Source organism: Gopherus evgoodei, chromosome 2, assembly GCF_007399415.2.
Source record: "Gopherus evgoodei ecotype Sinaloan lineage chromosome 2, rGopEvg1_v1.p, whole genome shotgun sequence".
Classification (NCBI taxonomy): Eukaryota; Metazoa; Chordata; order Testudines; family Testudinidae; genus Gopherus; species Gopherus evgoodei.
Window position 1 is genome coordinate 94,055,198 of NC_044323.1, and position 17,317 is coordinate 94,072,514.

The window sequence follows — 17,317 nt, forward strand, 5'->3', positions numbered from 1 at the left end:
CAGTAACTAGGCTGATGGAAGAATTAGGATGACCAGATGTCCTTATTTTATAGGGACAATCCCAATATTCAGGGCTTTGTCTTATATCTGGTCACCCTAGGAACAATTCTTCCACTGACCTAGCGGTGTCTATAAGGGGCTTAGGTTGCCTTAACTATTTCCCTGCGTAATGTAGCTAGGTAGACCTAAGTTTTAGGTGTAGAGACCAGGCCTATCGTTCTTTCCTGAGCCTGGTCCCTCTCTGACCTCAGCATATTATTTATTTTTCTTGTACACTGGTGATTATGGAGTGTTCTACTAGCTTGATGTTGAGCTAGGTAATTCAGTGACCTCCACTGCCTAGATCCTTTCCCTCCAGCCCAATCAGGGAGGATGGAAGATACCCAGTAGTGACTGATTTAATAATTAAGCTAAGCAAAATCTGCAGCTTCTCAGAAAACCTGTTTAGCACATGTGAAATTGCTACCATTGTTTTTTCTAATGGCATGAGAGCAACCAGTTTATAAATACTTTACTGATATGCTGAAGGCTACATTTTATCCTCATGGAATGCTATGTCAAAAGAAAATTCTCAGAATATTTTAAGGTAGTGATACAGTATAATTTATGGTTTCTTGAAAACCTGAAATATTTACCCATCTCTTACACCCACATCCTCATTTGGGTTGTACACTACTAGGTGCTTGGAGCTAGTTGCCTTTGGTTGGGAAGGCAGCCCCTCCCTGCCTAACTGCAGTGCTGTGATGTGGAGCTGAATGTTGCAAAACAAGTTATGAGCAGAGTTGTATGTCTACATAAATACATAACCACAGTCTGTAGACATATCTTATAAAGACCATCAAATTCAGAAAATTACAAGCTTTCATAAAAAACCCAACTCAATATTCTTTTATAGTACACACATTTTATATACTCAGTTAATTCAACTGCTTATTCTTTAGGGTTCAAATCCCCTGTTCTCCTCTTGGGGTGTCTGGACCCTCATTGTTACAGTATGATGATGAGAGCTTGGGGAGTTAGTTGGTTTTTGGATGTTGAGGTCTTGTTTTTGCAGCTCTGGAGAGTGAATTTTCCTAGATAGTTTTGTGGTATCATGCATTTCACAGACACAGCTCAGGGTATAAAGTGACCCTGTTCTATCCCCAGTTCCCCTTATGCTGTTCACATCGGAGCATCAGACACATTAGTATTGTCTCCACGGTGGCTTTAGGCACTACACAATCCATATGGACAGTGCAAGAGCATCATGAATCATCACACAGTCCCTGTGAGCTAAACTGTGGGCTCCATGATCAGCTTGTGCACCAGGTAGTCCCTGGTGACTGGCAGTGGCAAAAAAAAAGCTCCAACAAGGTTGGTTTCCAGAGACAGGACACATGCAGTGTTGCCAGCTCTTGAGAATTTTAGCATAAGTCTCAAGTAGGATACCACGCACGGTAACCAGGCTTTTGGTGTCCTGCCGAAAACCAGGCACCTGGACGCAGAAGCCAAAAACTGGTCTGTGCGGGTAAAATCCAGGCAAATGGCAACCCTAGTACAATATTTGGTGTTTTTAGAGCCCCAGCTCCTGGAGTCAAGTGATTAGATGAGAATCTCAACTTTTTCTTTCATTTTGTATTTCTAGACCTCATCGTTTTGGAGAAAATGTGAAAGCATGATCCATGTGCACCCTTAAGGCTCAAAAGGCAAAGCAGAACTCGTGTTTTAGTCACTCCTTGGTTTATCTTTAAATCTTATTATTTTTAAGTCTGTCTCATGACTGGGAGGGGCTGGGAATGCCGATGTTGCCGGCAGATAACTGCCTGAGGCCAAGCAACAGCGGGGGGGTCCGTGACCTGGTGTGCCGCGCCAATAAACACACCAGGGTGGAGAAGCAAACCAAGTTTATTTGAGATCTCAAAGCGGTGCAGGGAGATTGACTCAGATCAAGCACACCTAAAACAAGCAGTCTGTTCCTTTATATCCATGAGAACTTTTCTCACTGACTAGCAATCCCCCGTTTCCCCTCCCTCCTCCTCCTTCCTCCCCCTGTAGCAATTACGTAAGTGCAGGTGCATTAAGTAATCTTGGCCATGGCAGCTCGTTAGTAAGTTTTCCTTCTGCAAGTTATCTTGTCCTTCTGCTAAAGGTACACAGGCCTCATTATTTCTGCTTTAGACCAGTTAGAACTGTTGCAACTGATAACGGCTGTTACACCTGGCCTTTTAGGTCGATTAAAGTTCAAACATGGAGGGACTCTTGTCTGCTGAGGCCTAAAACCAGGAAGGCTCCATACTCTTGTGGCCTTCCACCCTCCCGAGTTACGTAGGGTTATGCTTAGTGACACCAACACCGACATACACTTTGAAGATTTGACGGTGACAATAACAGGGCTATGAACGCGCGCAGGTTTAAGCCCCAGCCAGCGCCGATGCAGGAGCAGGGCTCGCCTCCCCCCCCCCCCCTTTTTTTAAATGAGGCTGCGGAGAAATAATTTTTGCCCTTACTAAAGATGGCCGCCAACCCCTCTCCCCCATTATCTCAAGTGCGTGTGAAGCCAGGCGGCTGTCTGTTAAGATGGCCGCCGTTTCCCTGCATTCTCTGCCGCGGGGTTGGCAGTGAGGCCGCCCTTAGCAAAGATGGCTGCTGTCCCACGATGCTTCCAATGGCTGTGAAGGTAGCGTGCCCTTAGACAAAATGGCCGCGCTCTCTTTTCCAACAAGGGCTGCGAGCAAGGCGGGCTGCTAGCCCTGGCAGAAGAGTCTGTGCTCCTGGTAAGGGATGATCGTGCGGGGGTATCAGGTTGAGCGAGTAGGGGCTGGAGGGAAAGAAATCTCAGTTCCCCCGCCTGCTAGTCCCTTTGTGTCGGACTGAGGTTGAATATGTCTCTATATAATCAGGCACAAACTGGGAGGGGGAAGCCTTCCACTAGAGAATTCGGAGCCCACCACAGCAGTAACAATGCCAGCATGTGGCACAGATCGCTTCCTTGCCAGGGGCGGCTCCAGGCACCAGCACGCCAAGCTCATGCCTGGGGCGGCAAGCCATGGGGGGGGGGCGCTCTGCCGGCGGACTTCCCGCAGGCTGCCACCGAATCCGCGGGACCGGGGACCTCCCGCAGGCAAGGCGCCGAAGGCAGCCTGCCTGCCGTGCTTGGGGCTGCAAAGTACCTAGAGCTGCCCCTGTTCCTTGCACTTCTGCCCGTGTGGGAAGTAGACCAGAAATACACACACAACTGAAATATCTGTGCTGGGGAGTGGTTTGTTTTAATCTCATGCCAGTGAATTTACTTCTGTCTGGTGGGATTTTTCACCTCTTTGGTTTGATGATAGTCCTCAGTACTGCCAACTCGGATGCCAAGTGTTTGGTTATGACGTCATATTTCTTGATACACAGTGGCTGTAATCCTGATATTAGCCAACGGTCTCAGCTTTCACTTAAAAAAAAAATTCTAATCCTTATGGTTGGGAGGAGGGATGACTCTAAAGGCTCCAGCATTAAAAGGCAAATAAAGTGAACCCAAAATATGTTATTTTTAAGGCATTTAGATTTTCAGTATTTTATTTTGAGGTCTCACTCATAATTTTTAAATGCTTGGGGTTAGTAATACAGTTTATCTCTCTTCTGTTTCCCTGGTGTGGGGAAAGAAATTGAGTGAAGCACACATGACAACAGAAACTATCTTCTCCTTGCATATTGTGCTCTTTGTCTCAAGTGTTTATTAGGAAAGCATTGTGATAATAGAGGAAAGGTGTGATTTTTGGGAGCAGGAGCGCATTGAAGATAACATAGGAGTCTGTATATGAAAATCAGTGTCCTCACACCTCTCTTATCAGTTACAGAGGAATGCAGGTGGACAGATATATCTGTACTGTATATATCTCTCATCAATTTTCCAGTTTGTCTTATTGCTTTGTCTCAGAAGAAGCAGGGTGGAGTAATAGATGGGGCATTGGAGTGCAATTACTATTTCTGTCCTCAGGTTTTCCTTGTGTTGTCCCATAATGTGTGGCTCCCGTTATCCAGGGTGCCAGTCCATGGAGCATTCTTCTAAATTTCAGCCAGTGAGCAATCCTCTCTTACTTTCTTTTCAGTTCAAGTCAATTGATGTCTGACCTATTGGACCTCTTTTCTTCCTGTTTACATGATCTTTCTTTCCTTTTGCCCCTGCACTTTTTTAATTAGTTTTTCCCATTTTGGGGACTGCTGTGAAACTACTCAAGGGACCAGTAAAAACAGGTTATTTAGTGGTGGTGGTTTAATTAAACTATATTATTTGGTACTTATATAGCACCTTCCATTCTGTGATCTCAAAGCGCTTTACAAACATGAATACCTTAAGCTTGATAACAGTTTTGTAAGGTATCAATATGTGTATTACCAAGGTTTTCCATATGGGGAAACTGAGGCATAAATAAATTAAGTGAATCCGTTTGGTGATATATGTGACTTTGCACAGGAGCCAGGATTCTTGGATCCCCAGTCTTGTCTTTTAGCTATAGACTCATAGACTCTAGGACTGGAAGGGACCTCGAGAGGTCATCGAGTCCAGTCCCCTTCCCTCATGGCAGGACCAAATACTGTCTAGACCATCCCTAATAGACATTTATCTAACCTACTCTTAAATATCTCCAGAGATGGAGATTCCACAACCTCCCTAGGCAATTTATTCCAGTGTTTAACTACCCTGACAGTTAGGAACTTTTTCCTAATGACCAACCTAAATTTCCCTTGCTGCAGTTTAAGCCCATTGCTTCTTGTTCTATCATTGGAGGCTAAGGTGAACAAGTTTTCTCCCTCCTCCTGATGACACCCTTTTAGATACCTGAAAACTGCTATCAGGTCCCCTCTCAGTCTTCTCTTTTCCAAACTAAACAAACCCAATTCCTTCAGCCTTCCTTCATAGGTCATGTTCTCAAGACCTTTAATCATTCTTGTTGCCCTTCTCTGGACCATCTCCAATTTCTCCACATCTTTCTTGAAATGCGGTGCCCAGAACTGGACACAATACTCCAGTTGAGGCCTAACCAGCGGAGAGTAAAGCGGAAGAATGACTTCTCGTGTCTTGTTTACAACACACCTGTTAATGCATCCCAGAATCATGTTTGCTTTTTTTGCAACAGTATCACACTGTTGACTCATATTAAGCTTGTGGTCTACTATGACCCCTAGATCTCTTTCTGCCATACTCCTTCCTAGACAGTCTCTTCCCATTCTGTATGTGTGAAACTGATTGTTCCTTCCTAGGTGGAGCACTTTGCATTTATCTTTATTGAACTTTATCCTGTTTACTTCAGACCATTTCTCCAATTTGTCCAGATCATTTTGAATTTTGACCCTGTCCTCCAAAGCAGTTGCAATCTCTCCCAGTTTGGTATCGTCCGCAAACTTAATAAGCGTACTTTCTATGCCAACATCTAAATCGTTGATGAAGATATTGAACAGAACCGGTCCCAAAACAGACCCCTGCAGAACCCCACTTGTTATACCTTTCCAGCAGGATTGGGAGCCATTAGCAACTACTCTCTGAGTACAGTTATCCAGCCAGTTGTGCACCCACCTTATAGTAGCCCCATCTAAATTGTACTTTCCTAGTTTATCTATAAGAATATCATGCGAGACTGTATCAGATGCCTTACTAAAGTCTAGGTATATCACATCCACCGCTTCTCCCTTATCCACAAGGCTCGTTATCCTATCAAAGAACGCTATCAGATTAGTTTGACACGATTTGTTCTTTACAAATCCATGCTGGCTATTCCCTATCACCTTACCACCTTCCAAGTGTTTGCAGATGATTTCTTTGATTACCTGCTCCATTATCTTCCCTGGCACAGAAGTTAAACTAACTGGTCTGTAGTTTCCTGGGTTGTTTTATTTCCCTTTTTATAGATGGGCACTATATTTGCCCCCTTCCAGTCTTCTGGAATCTCCCCCGTCTCCCATGATTTCCCAAAGATAATAGCTAGAGGCTCAGATACCTCTTCTATTAACTCCTTGAGTATTCTAGGATGCATTTCATCAGGCCCTGGTGACTTGCAGGCATCTAACTTTTCTAAGTGATTTTTTACTTGCTCTTTTCTTATTTTCTCTTCTAAACCTACCCTCTTCCCGTAAGCATTCACTATACTAGACATTCCTTCCTACTTCTCAGTGAAGACCGAAACAAAGAAGTCATTAAGCATCTCTGCCATTTCCAAGTCTCCCGTTACTGTTTCCCCCTCCTCATTGAGCAGTGGGCCTACCCTGTCCTTAGTCTTCCTCTTGCTTCTAATGTATTGATAAAAAGTCTTCTTGTTTCCCTTTATTCCCATAGCTAGTTTGAGTTCATTTTGTGCCTTTGCTTTTCTAATCTTGCCTCTATTAGACAGAGCATCTCCCCTCCCTAAAGATTGAACAAAATAATACTAAAAACTTTGGAAGTTGTTGCTTACAATGAAGACTGCATATTGGAAGTGGAGTCCATAAAACAGATTTTGCTGTAATTCTCTTTACCCATTTTTTGGGTGGCTGAATTTTCTGGATTGCATATATCCAACCAGGTAAGTAAAGCAAACATTTTAACCTCTCTATGCTTTATTCAGTACAAAAGTTAAAACAACCACTTAATCTTTTAATTTTTAATAAGCTTCAGGTGGAAACTGATAATCCTTTTACTCAAAATATGAAGAAATCTTTCTATTCGAGGCATAAAATATCCTAAATAGATTGGTAAGTTTGATCTCTATATGTGTGTTACTGTTATTGGGAACAAATGAAATTAAGAGATGGCTGAAATTATGGCCTTGCAAGATGACTTTTCTTTGACAGTCTGACTTTTTTTTATCTATACAGGTGTACTGTGATAGTAAAGTGCATCCAGGTTCTAGATCTCTGGTTCTTTAGTTACTTTTCCTCAAAACTTGTACATGCTACCTGTGGTTTTAACTTGATGCTCAGGAGGAAGAACTGCTCAGATTCTCACACTTTTACCACATGTACTGGAATCCTTGTTGTTACTACTACAATGTCGTGGGTGCAAGCTGCAGTCAGCCGGCCCAGTGAAGATGTGTTTGATGAAGATGCTGATGAACTGCACCTAATGCAGAAAGAATGGAAGAGCACCATGGAGAAAAGAGTCAAAGTAATTTTTATAACCATTACACTGTTTTAGTAACCTTTTTGCTATTTTCTTTAATACATAAATTGATACCTGCATGAGTGATTTAAGCGGAAATGGAGGATGGCTGTTTAAAAGTTATTGTAGATCATTTGTTCCATATGAACTAAAAACTGAGCAAGTTATTAAGGAAATGTACCAACCAGAACACACTTGAGATTCTTTTAGGGGGAGAGTGCCTGCAAATTGAGAAATTGTAGCCAAAATTCTGCATATCTAATCTGCGATTGGTGCGTAATTTATTTATGTTTGTTACACCCCCAACTACTCATGGGTGTTCTTTCTATAAATTCCTGAACCTCAGTAGGAGGTTATATCATCAGAGGTAAAAATATGCAAATTTAGTCATGTGACTGTTCAATTTATTGTTGGAGATCACAGCAATAGCAAAACAGTCCCTGGGTGCCTGCTACAGTTTCCCTTTAAAAAGACAGAAGTGGGAGGTCAGGTTGGCAGGAAGAATCTTCTGAATTCTAATCTCAGTGTTGCCACTGGCCTGCTCTTTGGCCTTGAGTACACTTGCTTTGGCTATAAAATGAGGCAATAATATGTTTCTATCTCCCAAGTGTGTTATGAGTATTAATTGCATAGTACATTGAACATGTAAAGTGACCATATATATTGAAGTATGTAAAAGGTTGTTACAAGGAGAAGAAAGGAAAATTGTTTTTTGTAACTTCAGAGGATAGGATAAGAAGCAATGAGCTTAAATTGCAACAAGGGAGATGTAGGTTGGACATTAGGAAAAACGTCCTGTCAAGGTGGTTAAGAACTGGACTAAACTGCCTAAGGAGGTTATGGAATCTCCATCATCGGAGATTTTTAAGAGCAGGTTAGATAAACACCTGTCAGGAATGGTCTAGATAATTAGCCCTGCCATGAAGGCAGGGGACTGGACTAGATGACCTCTCGAGATCCCTTTCAGTTCTATGATTCTATAAATGCCACATGTTATGAGGTATCTGGTTCATCTGGCTAGAGAGAAAGATATGGAATGTAACCAAAACAAAGTCCAGACTCAGGCCCGTTGTTTCATGATAGGAGATCTGTGTTTGTAAATTTTGAGTGATATAATTAAACAAGGCAAATGAAGATGTATGTATGAGCCATATTTTAGCATTTTTTTAAAATATTGGAAATCATCACTTAAATCAATGGCAGGTCCAGATTAAAAATCAGTAGTTCATTGTAGCCCTATAGTAACCAATATATAATAATTCCTCTAATTTGCCTTCCTATAGAACTGAAAATAATGGCGAAAAATTAATTTTTATGAAGGCTCATGTTAACAAAGAAATCCTAAAATCCTGCAGGGTCAAGACGGAGGGCAAAACTCCAATTTCAACTGGTATTGTATTAGACTCTCAGGATTTGATCTCATGCCATTTACTGGATAAGCTCTTAGTAATGTAGCATCACTATGAGTCATGGTGCCAGGAATATTAAACTTCCACTCTTGGGTGATCAACATCTGATTAAAATAACAGGGTGGGGAAGCTATGGTCTGGGCCATAAATTAGGGAGGGTACTGCTGGGGGACTAGAGCAATGGTTTTAAACCTGTGGTCTGCAGGCCATGTCTAAGATTTCCAAAGGATTCTGCACCTTCTTTTGAAATTTTCTAGGGATCTAAAAAATGAAAACAGGTTGAAAACCACTGGACTAGACAGAGCATTGTTCTTTGAAAAAGGCATCTGAATTTTTGCTGCTTCAAGGAAACTTTATTCTGCTGTTTCAAGATACTCCTGAGGCTAGCTCATTGTATAACCACATCTGATATTTTCATAGTTGAAATTCCACCATCTCCAATTTCCTTGAGCAGAAAATAGTACATCTCAGAGAGCAAGTTCTATGTTTTCATTTGTAGCTTCTCAGCCTGCCGGTGATGACTACTATCCCTTTTTTGTGGGTAGATGGTAAAAGGGGTTCGGAAACTTTTTTGCTGTTGAAATTTGAGCTTGTAGTATGGAAGAAGACAAGAATTGCTGTTCTAATCCATGTTACTATGTGTGTAGAACGAAGATAGATATTTACCGTACAATTATTTTGACCTCACTGCATATAATTCTGAAAAAGGGAGTCAAAATGACCATGTTTATAAAACACTAAGAAAAGTTTTTGTTCTTTTAGTTTTATGACTCTCTCATTTCTGCTGGACAGTACAGTATACAAGTTTTGCATGCATCTAGCCAAATTAGAAAGACACATTCCAAGAAACTCAATGTTTGTATAGATTTCAGCTCTTGTATTATTTCCTGTAAAATAATCTCTGCTTGTAGCTGGATTACTGACACCAGAAACCTTTCGTCTTGCTTACAGGAAGGCTATAGAGATGGTGTTGAGGCTGGGAAAGAGCTTTCACTTCAGCAGGGTTTCAATCGGGGTTACAAACAGGGTGCTGAGATGATGATGACCTGTGGCCAACTCAAAGGGACCCTTAGGTAAATATTGAAGCTTTGAGATTGTGTGGTGTGTTTATATGGAAATCTGGATCTACTGTTTTGTCAAATGCTGAGAAGACGCAGGGTAACACTTTCAAAAGTGACTTTGGAGCTGAAATCCCATTTTAAAAACTGACAGTAAACTGAATTTAGACTCCCAAGTCATCTATGTGCTTTGGAAAATTTTACTTAGTCACCTCATGCTTCAGATTATATTACGTAAAATATTCATAAAATGCCTGTAGCTATGCTATGAGTATCAGCCATAATTTTTTAGGTAGCAAAAAAGTTGGTCTTGCGTTTTAATCAAAACAGTCATCCTAGAGGTCAGTCTGATTTTCTCTGGTAAGGGCTGTGGTCCTGTCATGAGAACCCTGCCTCAGCATTTGTCTGACCCTTGGCTCTGTTAGCTGAGACATCCTTGTGAAGCACAGTTGTGCCCTTGTTGGACGCAAGAGTATGTAATCCAATGCAACCATCACATGCTGTCGCAGAACTACCACCAGTGCAACAGATGCTACTATGTGATACTAGCTATTGCTATTACAATTATTCTTCAGACCAAAAAAATGTGGTGTGGTAATTCTTAGCCCTCCTCCCATTCCTCACTTAAAATTAACAGAAGATAAGTGATTCAGTGAGTTATCTGAATCCACACTTTTGGCTGAACATTCAGCTCTTCCTGTTGAACTTTCCTGAAACACATGTGCATGAAATGTACACACAAAAATGGAACGAGTTTTTTACTTTAGTCACCTTTTCACCCAACCTCAAGCAAACATGCAACTCACTGCAGGTGTTCAGAATCACTTTTATTTCCACTTGTTTTGTTTTTCTCTTTAGTGCACTCTTGTCTTGGTGTCACCTTAATGGGCAAATTTCTGCTTTGCTGAATAAGATAAGTAACCTCCTGGCTGAAGTTGGCAGGTATGAAGAATGTCTGCTTAAGTATATGAATTCTATCAGTCCACAGCCCCACCTTGGAGACATACTGGATTCTGTTCAGGACATGGACCTTGATCATATAATTCCAGTGGAGAATGAACTTGATGAAACTGAAGCTGGAAAACTCTGTGAAAATGAGTTTGAGTTGAGTGAAAACTCTTGCAGGAGTAATGGTGGGGCTGACTCCTTGCATTCTGACAGTGGCAGAAGGCCAAAAGAACACACACATTCTGAAAGGCCAACCCTTGCTTGGCTTAAAAAAGAGACCCTCTGTTTAGGAGAGCACCTAGGCTTGTCACTGGACATATTACAGCATGTCCAAAAACTGGAAAGTTAACTTTTTTCTTGTGCCCAATGGAATCTGATTCTAAGAATAAACTTGACAGGCTTGTATTTTATTTGTGGCTCAAAGGTTGGTGGTCATACTAGTCATTTAATTTCATGGGAATGTAGTGATCTGATTCTAGTGTTTCCCTTTAAAACGTAATAAAAAAACCCTTGCTCTCATCATATTCTGTCATACCTCAGTGGTTGGTAACAAAAAAAAAAAAAAGTTGCTTTCACACACAAATTTAACTCGCATAGGTGGAGAGTACTTCATATACCCAGATGCATAGCTGTCTAATTCAGCAGCGGCACTAATGTGTCTGCTACTCTGGGAATCTAACATTTTCCTCTAATTTATTCAATTAATATTCTATTAATATTCTCTTTCAGAAAAGGAACTAAATGATTCTTGAGTCTTATGCCTAGAAAACAGTTGCACCTAGAGTACCAAAACTAAAAGTAAATATTGCTATTAAGTTTAGAAGATAGTCGGGGTGGAGAACTCTTTTGAACAAATGGGAACTGCATATACAGAAATAGGCAGCACCTGCTCCTTTCTGTTTAAATATTTGAGTGATGTTTTGCCAATTTAATTAGTTCAAAATAGAACAAAGCCTTGCATTACATCAAATTGTGTATCACAAATCTCTGGTGTACTTAGCTCTGCTTTCAGAGCATCACTTCACTGAAACTGGTTGCAGTACTTAGGACAAAACTTCATCTGAAGCAGGAGGTTAAAACACAAAAGGCTCTCCCTTCACCAGTGTTTTACTAAGCTGTAAATATTAAGACTGGGCAGTTAACTTCAATTTCTCTATTTAAAGTAGAACTGTAGTGTACTTGAGCATATTCCTTCCTAAACCAGTGCCTGCCACCTTATACGTGTAACTTTCCAAGAAAGCTACTTAAACTAGCAAAGGCAAGAGAATCAAAGCAAAACTGCATTCATCTTGAATATCACTTTAAAATCTGTCACTGGATATCAATTATATAGTAGGAAAATCTTGGATGATTTTTGCCACTTGGGGTAAGGCATCTGATTGTCAGAAGTTTTAAAAAAAAATTGCCACCCAGTTATGGCATTGTGCATTTGGCTACGTACAATAGAGCAGGGGTCGGCAACCTTTCAGAAGTGGTGTGCCGCGTCTTTATTTATTCACTCTAATTTAAGGTTTCGCATGTCAGTAATACATTGTTTTTAGAAGGTCTCTTTCTGTAAGTCTATAACATCTAACTAAACTATTGTTGTATGTAAAGTAAATAAGGTTTTTTAAAATGTTTAAGAAACTTCATTTAAAATGCAGATGTCCCCAGACAGGTGGCCAGGACCTGGGCAGTGTGAGTGCTACTGAAAATCAGCTCAGATGCCGCCTTTGGCACATGTGCAATAGGTTGCCTACCCCTGCAATAGAAGATGTAGGCCAGTTCCGCTATAGGTGTAAGGTACTCAAAATGCAGCACAACTATTGTGTGAAGTGCAGAACCAGAGTACTATGGCAGCTCTCTGCAGAGATGGGGCGGGGGGGGGGGGGCAGATTTTGTGGCTTGCTTGGCAAGTGATGAGGGTGAAGCTGTGGAACCTCACTGTGCCTTCTGATGTGGTTATGCACAGCAGTGTCTGACCCCCTAATTCAAAATATGGGTAATACTACCTGTCATGCCAAATGAGTGAAGTTTTGCTTGTGTTGGTGAGGAGAATTATTTTCCCTCTTTTTCATCCTCATTTTGGGTATTGCAGGATACTAAAATTTTTGCCATATCTCAGGTTCTCATCTTCCTTTGAAATATCAGCATTATCATAATCTGTGGGAGACAAGAGCCTGGATTAGATGGACAGGGAATCTGCATAAGCGTATGTCTACACTATGGGATTATTCTGATTTTACAGAAACCGATATTTGGAAACTGATTGTATAAAGTCACGTGCACGCGGCCACACTAAGCACATTAATTCGGCGATGTGCGTCCATGTACTGAGGCTAGCGTCGATTTCTGGAGCGTTGCACTGTGGGTAGCTAGCCCATAGTTCCCGCAGTCTCCCCCGCCCATTGGAATTCTGGGTTGAGATCCCAGTGCCTGATGGGGCAAAAAACATTATCGCTGGTGGTTCTGGGTACAGCCTCACCCCTCCCTCCATGAAAGCAATGGCAGATAACCATTTCACGCCTTTTTTCCTGGGTGAACTGAGCAGATGCCATACCATGGCATGCATGGAGCCTACTCAGCTCAAGACAGCAGTCATGGATGTAAACACCTGGCGCATTCTCATGCAGTTTATGCTGCGGCTACGGCAATGCAGCAAAGAGGACATGGACACAGAATTCTCTCAAACCGCAGGGCCCGGCGCTTTGGAGATTATACTGGTAATGGGGCAGGTTCTAGCCATTGAATGCTGATTTTGGGCCCGGGAAACAAGCACAGACTGGTGGGACCACATAGTGTTGTGCGTGTGGGACAATTCCCAGTGGCTGGGGCACTTTCATAGAACTTTGTGACTTGCTTTCCCCTGCCCTGAAGCGCCAGAATACCAAGCTGAGAGCAGTCCTCACAGTTGAGAAGTGAGTAGCAATATCCCCCTGGAAGGTTGCAACGCCAGACAGCTACCGGTCAGTCAGGAATCAATTTGGAGTGGGCAAATCTACTGTGGGGGCTGCTGTGATGCAAGTAGCCAAAGCAATCACTAAGCTGCTGCTACGAAAGGTAGTGACTCTGGGAAATATGCAGGTCATAGCGGCTGGCTATGCAGCAATAGGATTCCCTAACTGTGGTGGGGTGATAGATGGAACCCATATTCCTATCTTGGCACCAGAGCACCAAGTACATAAACCGCAAGGGGTACTTTTCAATGGTGTTGCAAGCACTGGTAGATCACAAGGGATGTTTCACCAACATCAATGTGGGATGGCCAGGAATGGTTCATGACGCTCGTGTCTTCAGGAATGCTACTCTGTTTAAACAGCTGCAGCAAGGGAATTACTTCCCAGACCAGAAAATAACAGTTGGATGTTAAAATGCCTGTAGTTATCCTAGGTGACCCAGCCTACCCCTTGATGCCATGGCTCATGAAGCCATATGCAGGCAGCCTGGACAGTAGTCAGGAGCTGTTCAACTACAGGCTGAGCAAGTGCAGAATGGTGGTAGAATATGCATTTGGCCATTTAAAGGCACGCTGGTGCACATTACTGACTCGCTCAGACCTCAGCCAAACCAGTGTCCCCTTTGTTGTTGCTGCTTGCTGTGTGTTCCACAATCCCTGTGAGAATAAGGGGGAGACCTTTATGGCAGGGTGAAAGGCTGAGGCAAATCACCTGGCTGCTGATTACACACAGCCGGACACTAAGTCAATTAGAAGAGCACATCAGGAAGCGGTGCACATCAGAGAAGCTTTGAAAACCAGTTTCATCACTGGCCAGGGTACAGTGTGACTGTTTGTTTCTCCTTGATGAAAACCTGCCCCCTTCATTGACTCATTCCCTGTAAGCAACCCACCTTCTCCCTTCGATCACAGCTTGCTTTCTAAGGAAATAAAGTCACTATCACTTAAAAATCGTATTCTTTATTAATTGGTTATAAAAAAAGGGAGAGAACTGACAAGGTAGCCCAGGTGGGGTTTGGGAGGAGGATAGGAGGGAAGGAAAAGGCCACTAAAAAAGTTCAAAGTAATGATAACCTTTTGCTTGGGCTATCCACTGGGGTGGAGTGTGTGGGTGCATGGAGCCTCCCCCTACATGTTCTTACACATCTGGGTGAGGAGGCTATGGAACATGGGGAGGGTGGTTATACAGGGGCTGTAGCAGCACTCTGTGATCCTGCTGCAGTTCCTGAAGCTCCCATCAGATGCTGGAGCATATCAGTTTGATCACGCAGCAGCCCCAGCGTTGCATCCTGCCACCTCTGAGCTTCCTGCCACCACCTCTGATCTTGAGCGTCCCTCCTGTCCTCACGTTCACTGGGCTCTTTCCTGTACTCTGATACCATGCCCTTCCACTCAGATGAGCTCTTTCCTTGCGGGTCGATTCCATGATTTCAGTGAACACTTCGTCTCGTGTCCTTTTTTTCTGCTGCCTTATCTGAGATAGCCTTCAGGACGGAGGATGCTTGAAAAATTTGCAGCTGCGGGAGGAAGGGAGGGAAAAAAAAAGTATTTTAAAAAAAGATACATTGTACAGAACAATGCTTATACTCTTTCACGGTGAACTACACTATTCACGTTACATAGCACATGTGATTTGAGTACAAGGTCACATTTTGCATCTTAATATTGAGTGCCTGTGGCTTTGGTGTTAGAGATCACAGATGCAGGTCCGGGCAACAGAATTCAGATTGCATGTGGCCATGGTAAGCCATTATCTTTTGGCTTCTGCAGCCTTCATATATCCAGTGCCCTTCTTTCCCACATACCAAGCAAAGCCCATTGAGTGCTGCAGCTTTCCTGTTAACGTGCAGCAGCAGAAACCAAACTACCCTCCCCATCCAATTCTCTGGGACGATCACTTTACCCCTCCTCCCACCATGTGGCTTGTATCAGGTAAGATCCCTGCTAGCCAAACACCCTCTCACCCTCCCCCTGCTTGGCTAACTGCAGGGAAGGATTTCTTTTCAGCCACAGGCAAATAGCCCAGTAGGAACAGCCACCTCTGTCCCTTTAATTAAATTCCCGTATTTCAACCAGGTTACCATGAACGATATCACTCTCCTGAGGATAACACAGCAAGATAAAGAACGGATGTTGCTTGAATGCTGCCATTCGCTGGCAGGGACCATATGCTGCCAGGCTTTGTCATGCAGTGATACCAGATTACTTGCTACTAGCATGGTGTGGTCAAGTGTCCTACCATGGAGGACGGAATAAGGCTGCCCTCCCCAGAAACCTCCTGCAAAGGCTTTTGGAGTACCTCCAGGATAGCTTCATGGAGACGTCCCTGAAGGATTTCCGCTTCATCCCCAGACACGTTAACAGATTTTTCCAGTAGCTGTACTGGCCGCGAATGCATCCCAAATCCTCAGGGCAAATTAATCATTAAGAAACACTTGCTTTTAAACCATGTTTTATATTTACAAAAGGTACACTCAACAGAGGTCCCTTCCATAGCTTCATTGTCTGAGACACTGCCTGGGGAGAGTACTTCCGTCAGGCTGAGAAAAAAGGTCCTGGCAGTTGGGGAGAACAGTGCTGTGTGCTCCCCGCAAGCTCGTCGTCCTCATCTTCCCCGTTTGCAGAATCCTCAGGCATGGCTGAGATTGCCCCCTCCTCGGGCAGGGGTGGGGTAGTGGTGGCGGCCACCCCCCTAGAATTGCATGTAGCTCAGCATAGAAGCGGCATGTCTGCGGCGTGTCTCGGACCTTCCGTTTGCTTCTTTGGTTTTATGGTAGGCTTGTCTGAGCTCCTTAACTTTCACACAGCACTCTACTGAGTCCCTAGTGTGGCCTCTCTCCATCATGGCCTTGGAGACTTTTTCAAATATTTTTTCATTTCGTCTTTTGGAACGTAGTTCAGCTAGCATGGAATCCTCTCCCCATATAGAGATCAGATCCAGTACCTCCCGTACAGTCCATGCTGGTGCTCTTTTTCGATTCTCAAACTGCATGGTCACCTGTGCTGAGAACTCTGCGTGGTCACCTGTGCTGATCACCTCTCCATGCTGGGCAAACAGGAAATGAAATTCAAAAGTTCGCGGGGCTTTTCCTGTCTACCTGGCCAGTGCATCCGAGTTCAGATTGGTGTCCAGAGCGGTCACAATGGTGCACTGTGGGATAGCTCCCGGAGGCCAATACCATCGAATTGTGGCCACACTAACCGTAATCCGAAATGGCAATACCAATTTCAGTGCTACTCCCCTCGATGGGGAGAAGTACAGATTTCGATATTAAGAGCCCTCTATATCGATATAAAGGGCTTTGTTGTGTGGACATGTGCAGGGTTAATGCGATTTAACACTGCTAAATTCAATATAAACTCGTAGTGTAGACCAGGCCAGAGTTGCAGATCTTTAAGGCATTAAATATACCAGGTAACAAAAATGAAAAAAGGTTTATTCTACATTTTAGGGGAAAGCCAAAATGGAAGCTAGAATATTGTAACAAGGTTATCACAGGACCAGAGTCCTTTGTGGATGGAAATTTTAGCCTCATTGTAGGCCTTGTTAACTCATTAATATTTAATTCAATAAAAAAAACCTTATAGTGCACCATAAGATTCTTTTTTAAAATGCAGTTGCCATTCTTTCCCCCTCTTTAAACTTGTATAAGGTGCTTTCTGCTCCTACTGCCTTGCATACCAGTTTCCCTGAAATCTGACTTGGCCTTGCCCCTCTACTAAAGCTCTTATAAAGTTACCATATCTGTTATTCATTCCCCTGCCTTTTCTACTGAGACATGATTGATCACAGTCAGGCTTCAAAGAATGCTTTCCTGCTCCATCAGCTGTTTCCAGTTAGTTATATTTAGTGCTTAAATATTACGTGTAC

At 42.9% G+C, this 17,317-nt stretch overlaps 1 protein-coding gene across 4 annotated transcripts; it reads left to right on the forward strand.

Annotated features, from left to right (window-relative positions):
• Positions 1–2,603: 2,603 nt before the first annotated feature.
• YAE1 (YAE1 maturation factor of ABCE1) lies at positions 2,604–11,032 on the forward strand. 4 transcript variants are annotated; one of them, XM_030551387.1, is made up of 6 exons: positions 2,604–2,753; positions 6,347–6,521; positions 6,608–6,690; positions 6,814–7,102; positions 9,457–9,578; positions 10,422–11,032. In XM_030551387.1, the coding sequence occupies exons 4-6, from the start codon at positions 6,911–6,913 to the stop codon at positions 10,858–10,860; spliced, it is 753 nt and encodes a 250-aa protein (XP_030407247.1). In that variant the 5' UTR covers positions 2,604–2,753; positions 6,347–6,521; positions 6,608–6,690; positions 6,814–6,910; the 3' UTR covers positions 10,861–11,032. The 4 variants fall into 4 exon arrangements, with proteins under 4 accessions (XP_030407247.1, XP_030407248.1, XP_030407246.1 ...); XM_030551388.1 differs by lacking the exon at positions 6,347–6,521; XM_030551386.1 differs by lacking the exons at positions 6,347–6,521; positions 6,608–6,690.
• Positions 11,033–17,317: the final 6,285 nt, after the last annotated feature.

What these genes read in the sequence shown, in the direction of transcription:
- YAE1 (XM_030551387.1), top strand. Translation starts at nt 6,911, where the DNA reads ATGCTCAGGAGGAAGAACTGCTCAGATTCTCACACTTTTACCACATGT. An exon ending in CCATGGAGAAAAGAGTCAAA is followed by an intron (nt 7,103 to 9,456) that starts GTAATTTTTATA and finishes TCTTGCTTACAG; the next exon opens with GAAGGCTATAGAGATGGTGT. An exon ending in CAACTCAAAGGGACCCTTAG is followed by an intron (nt 9,579 to 10,421) that starts GTAAATATTGAA and finishes TTTTCTCTTTAG; the next exon opens with TGCACTCTTGTCTTGGTGTC.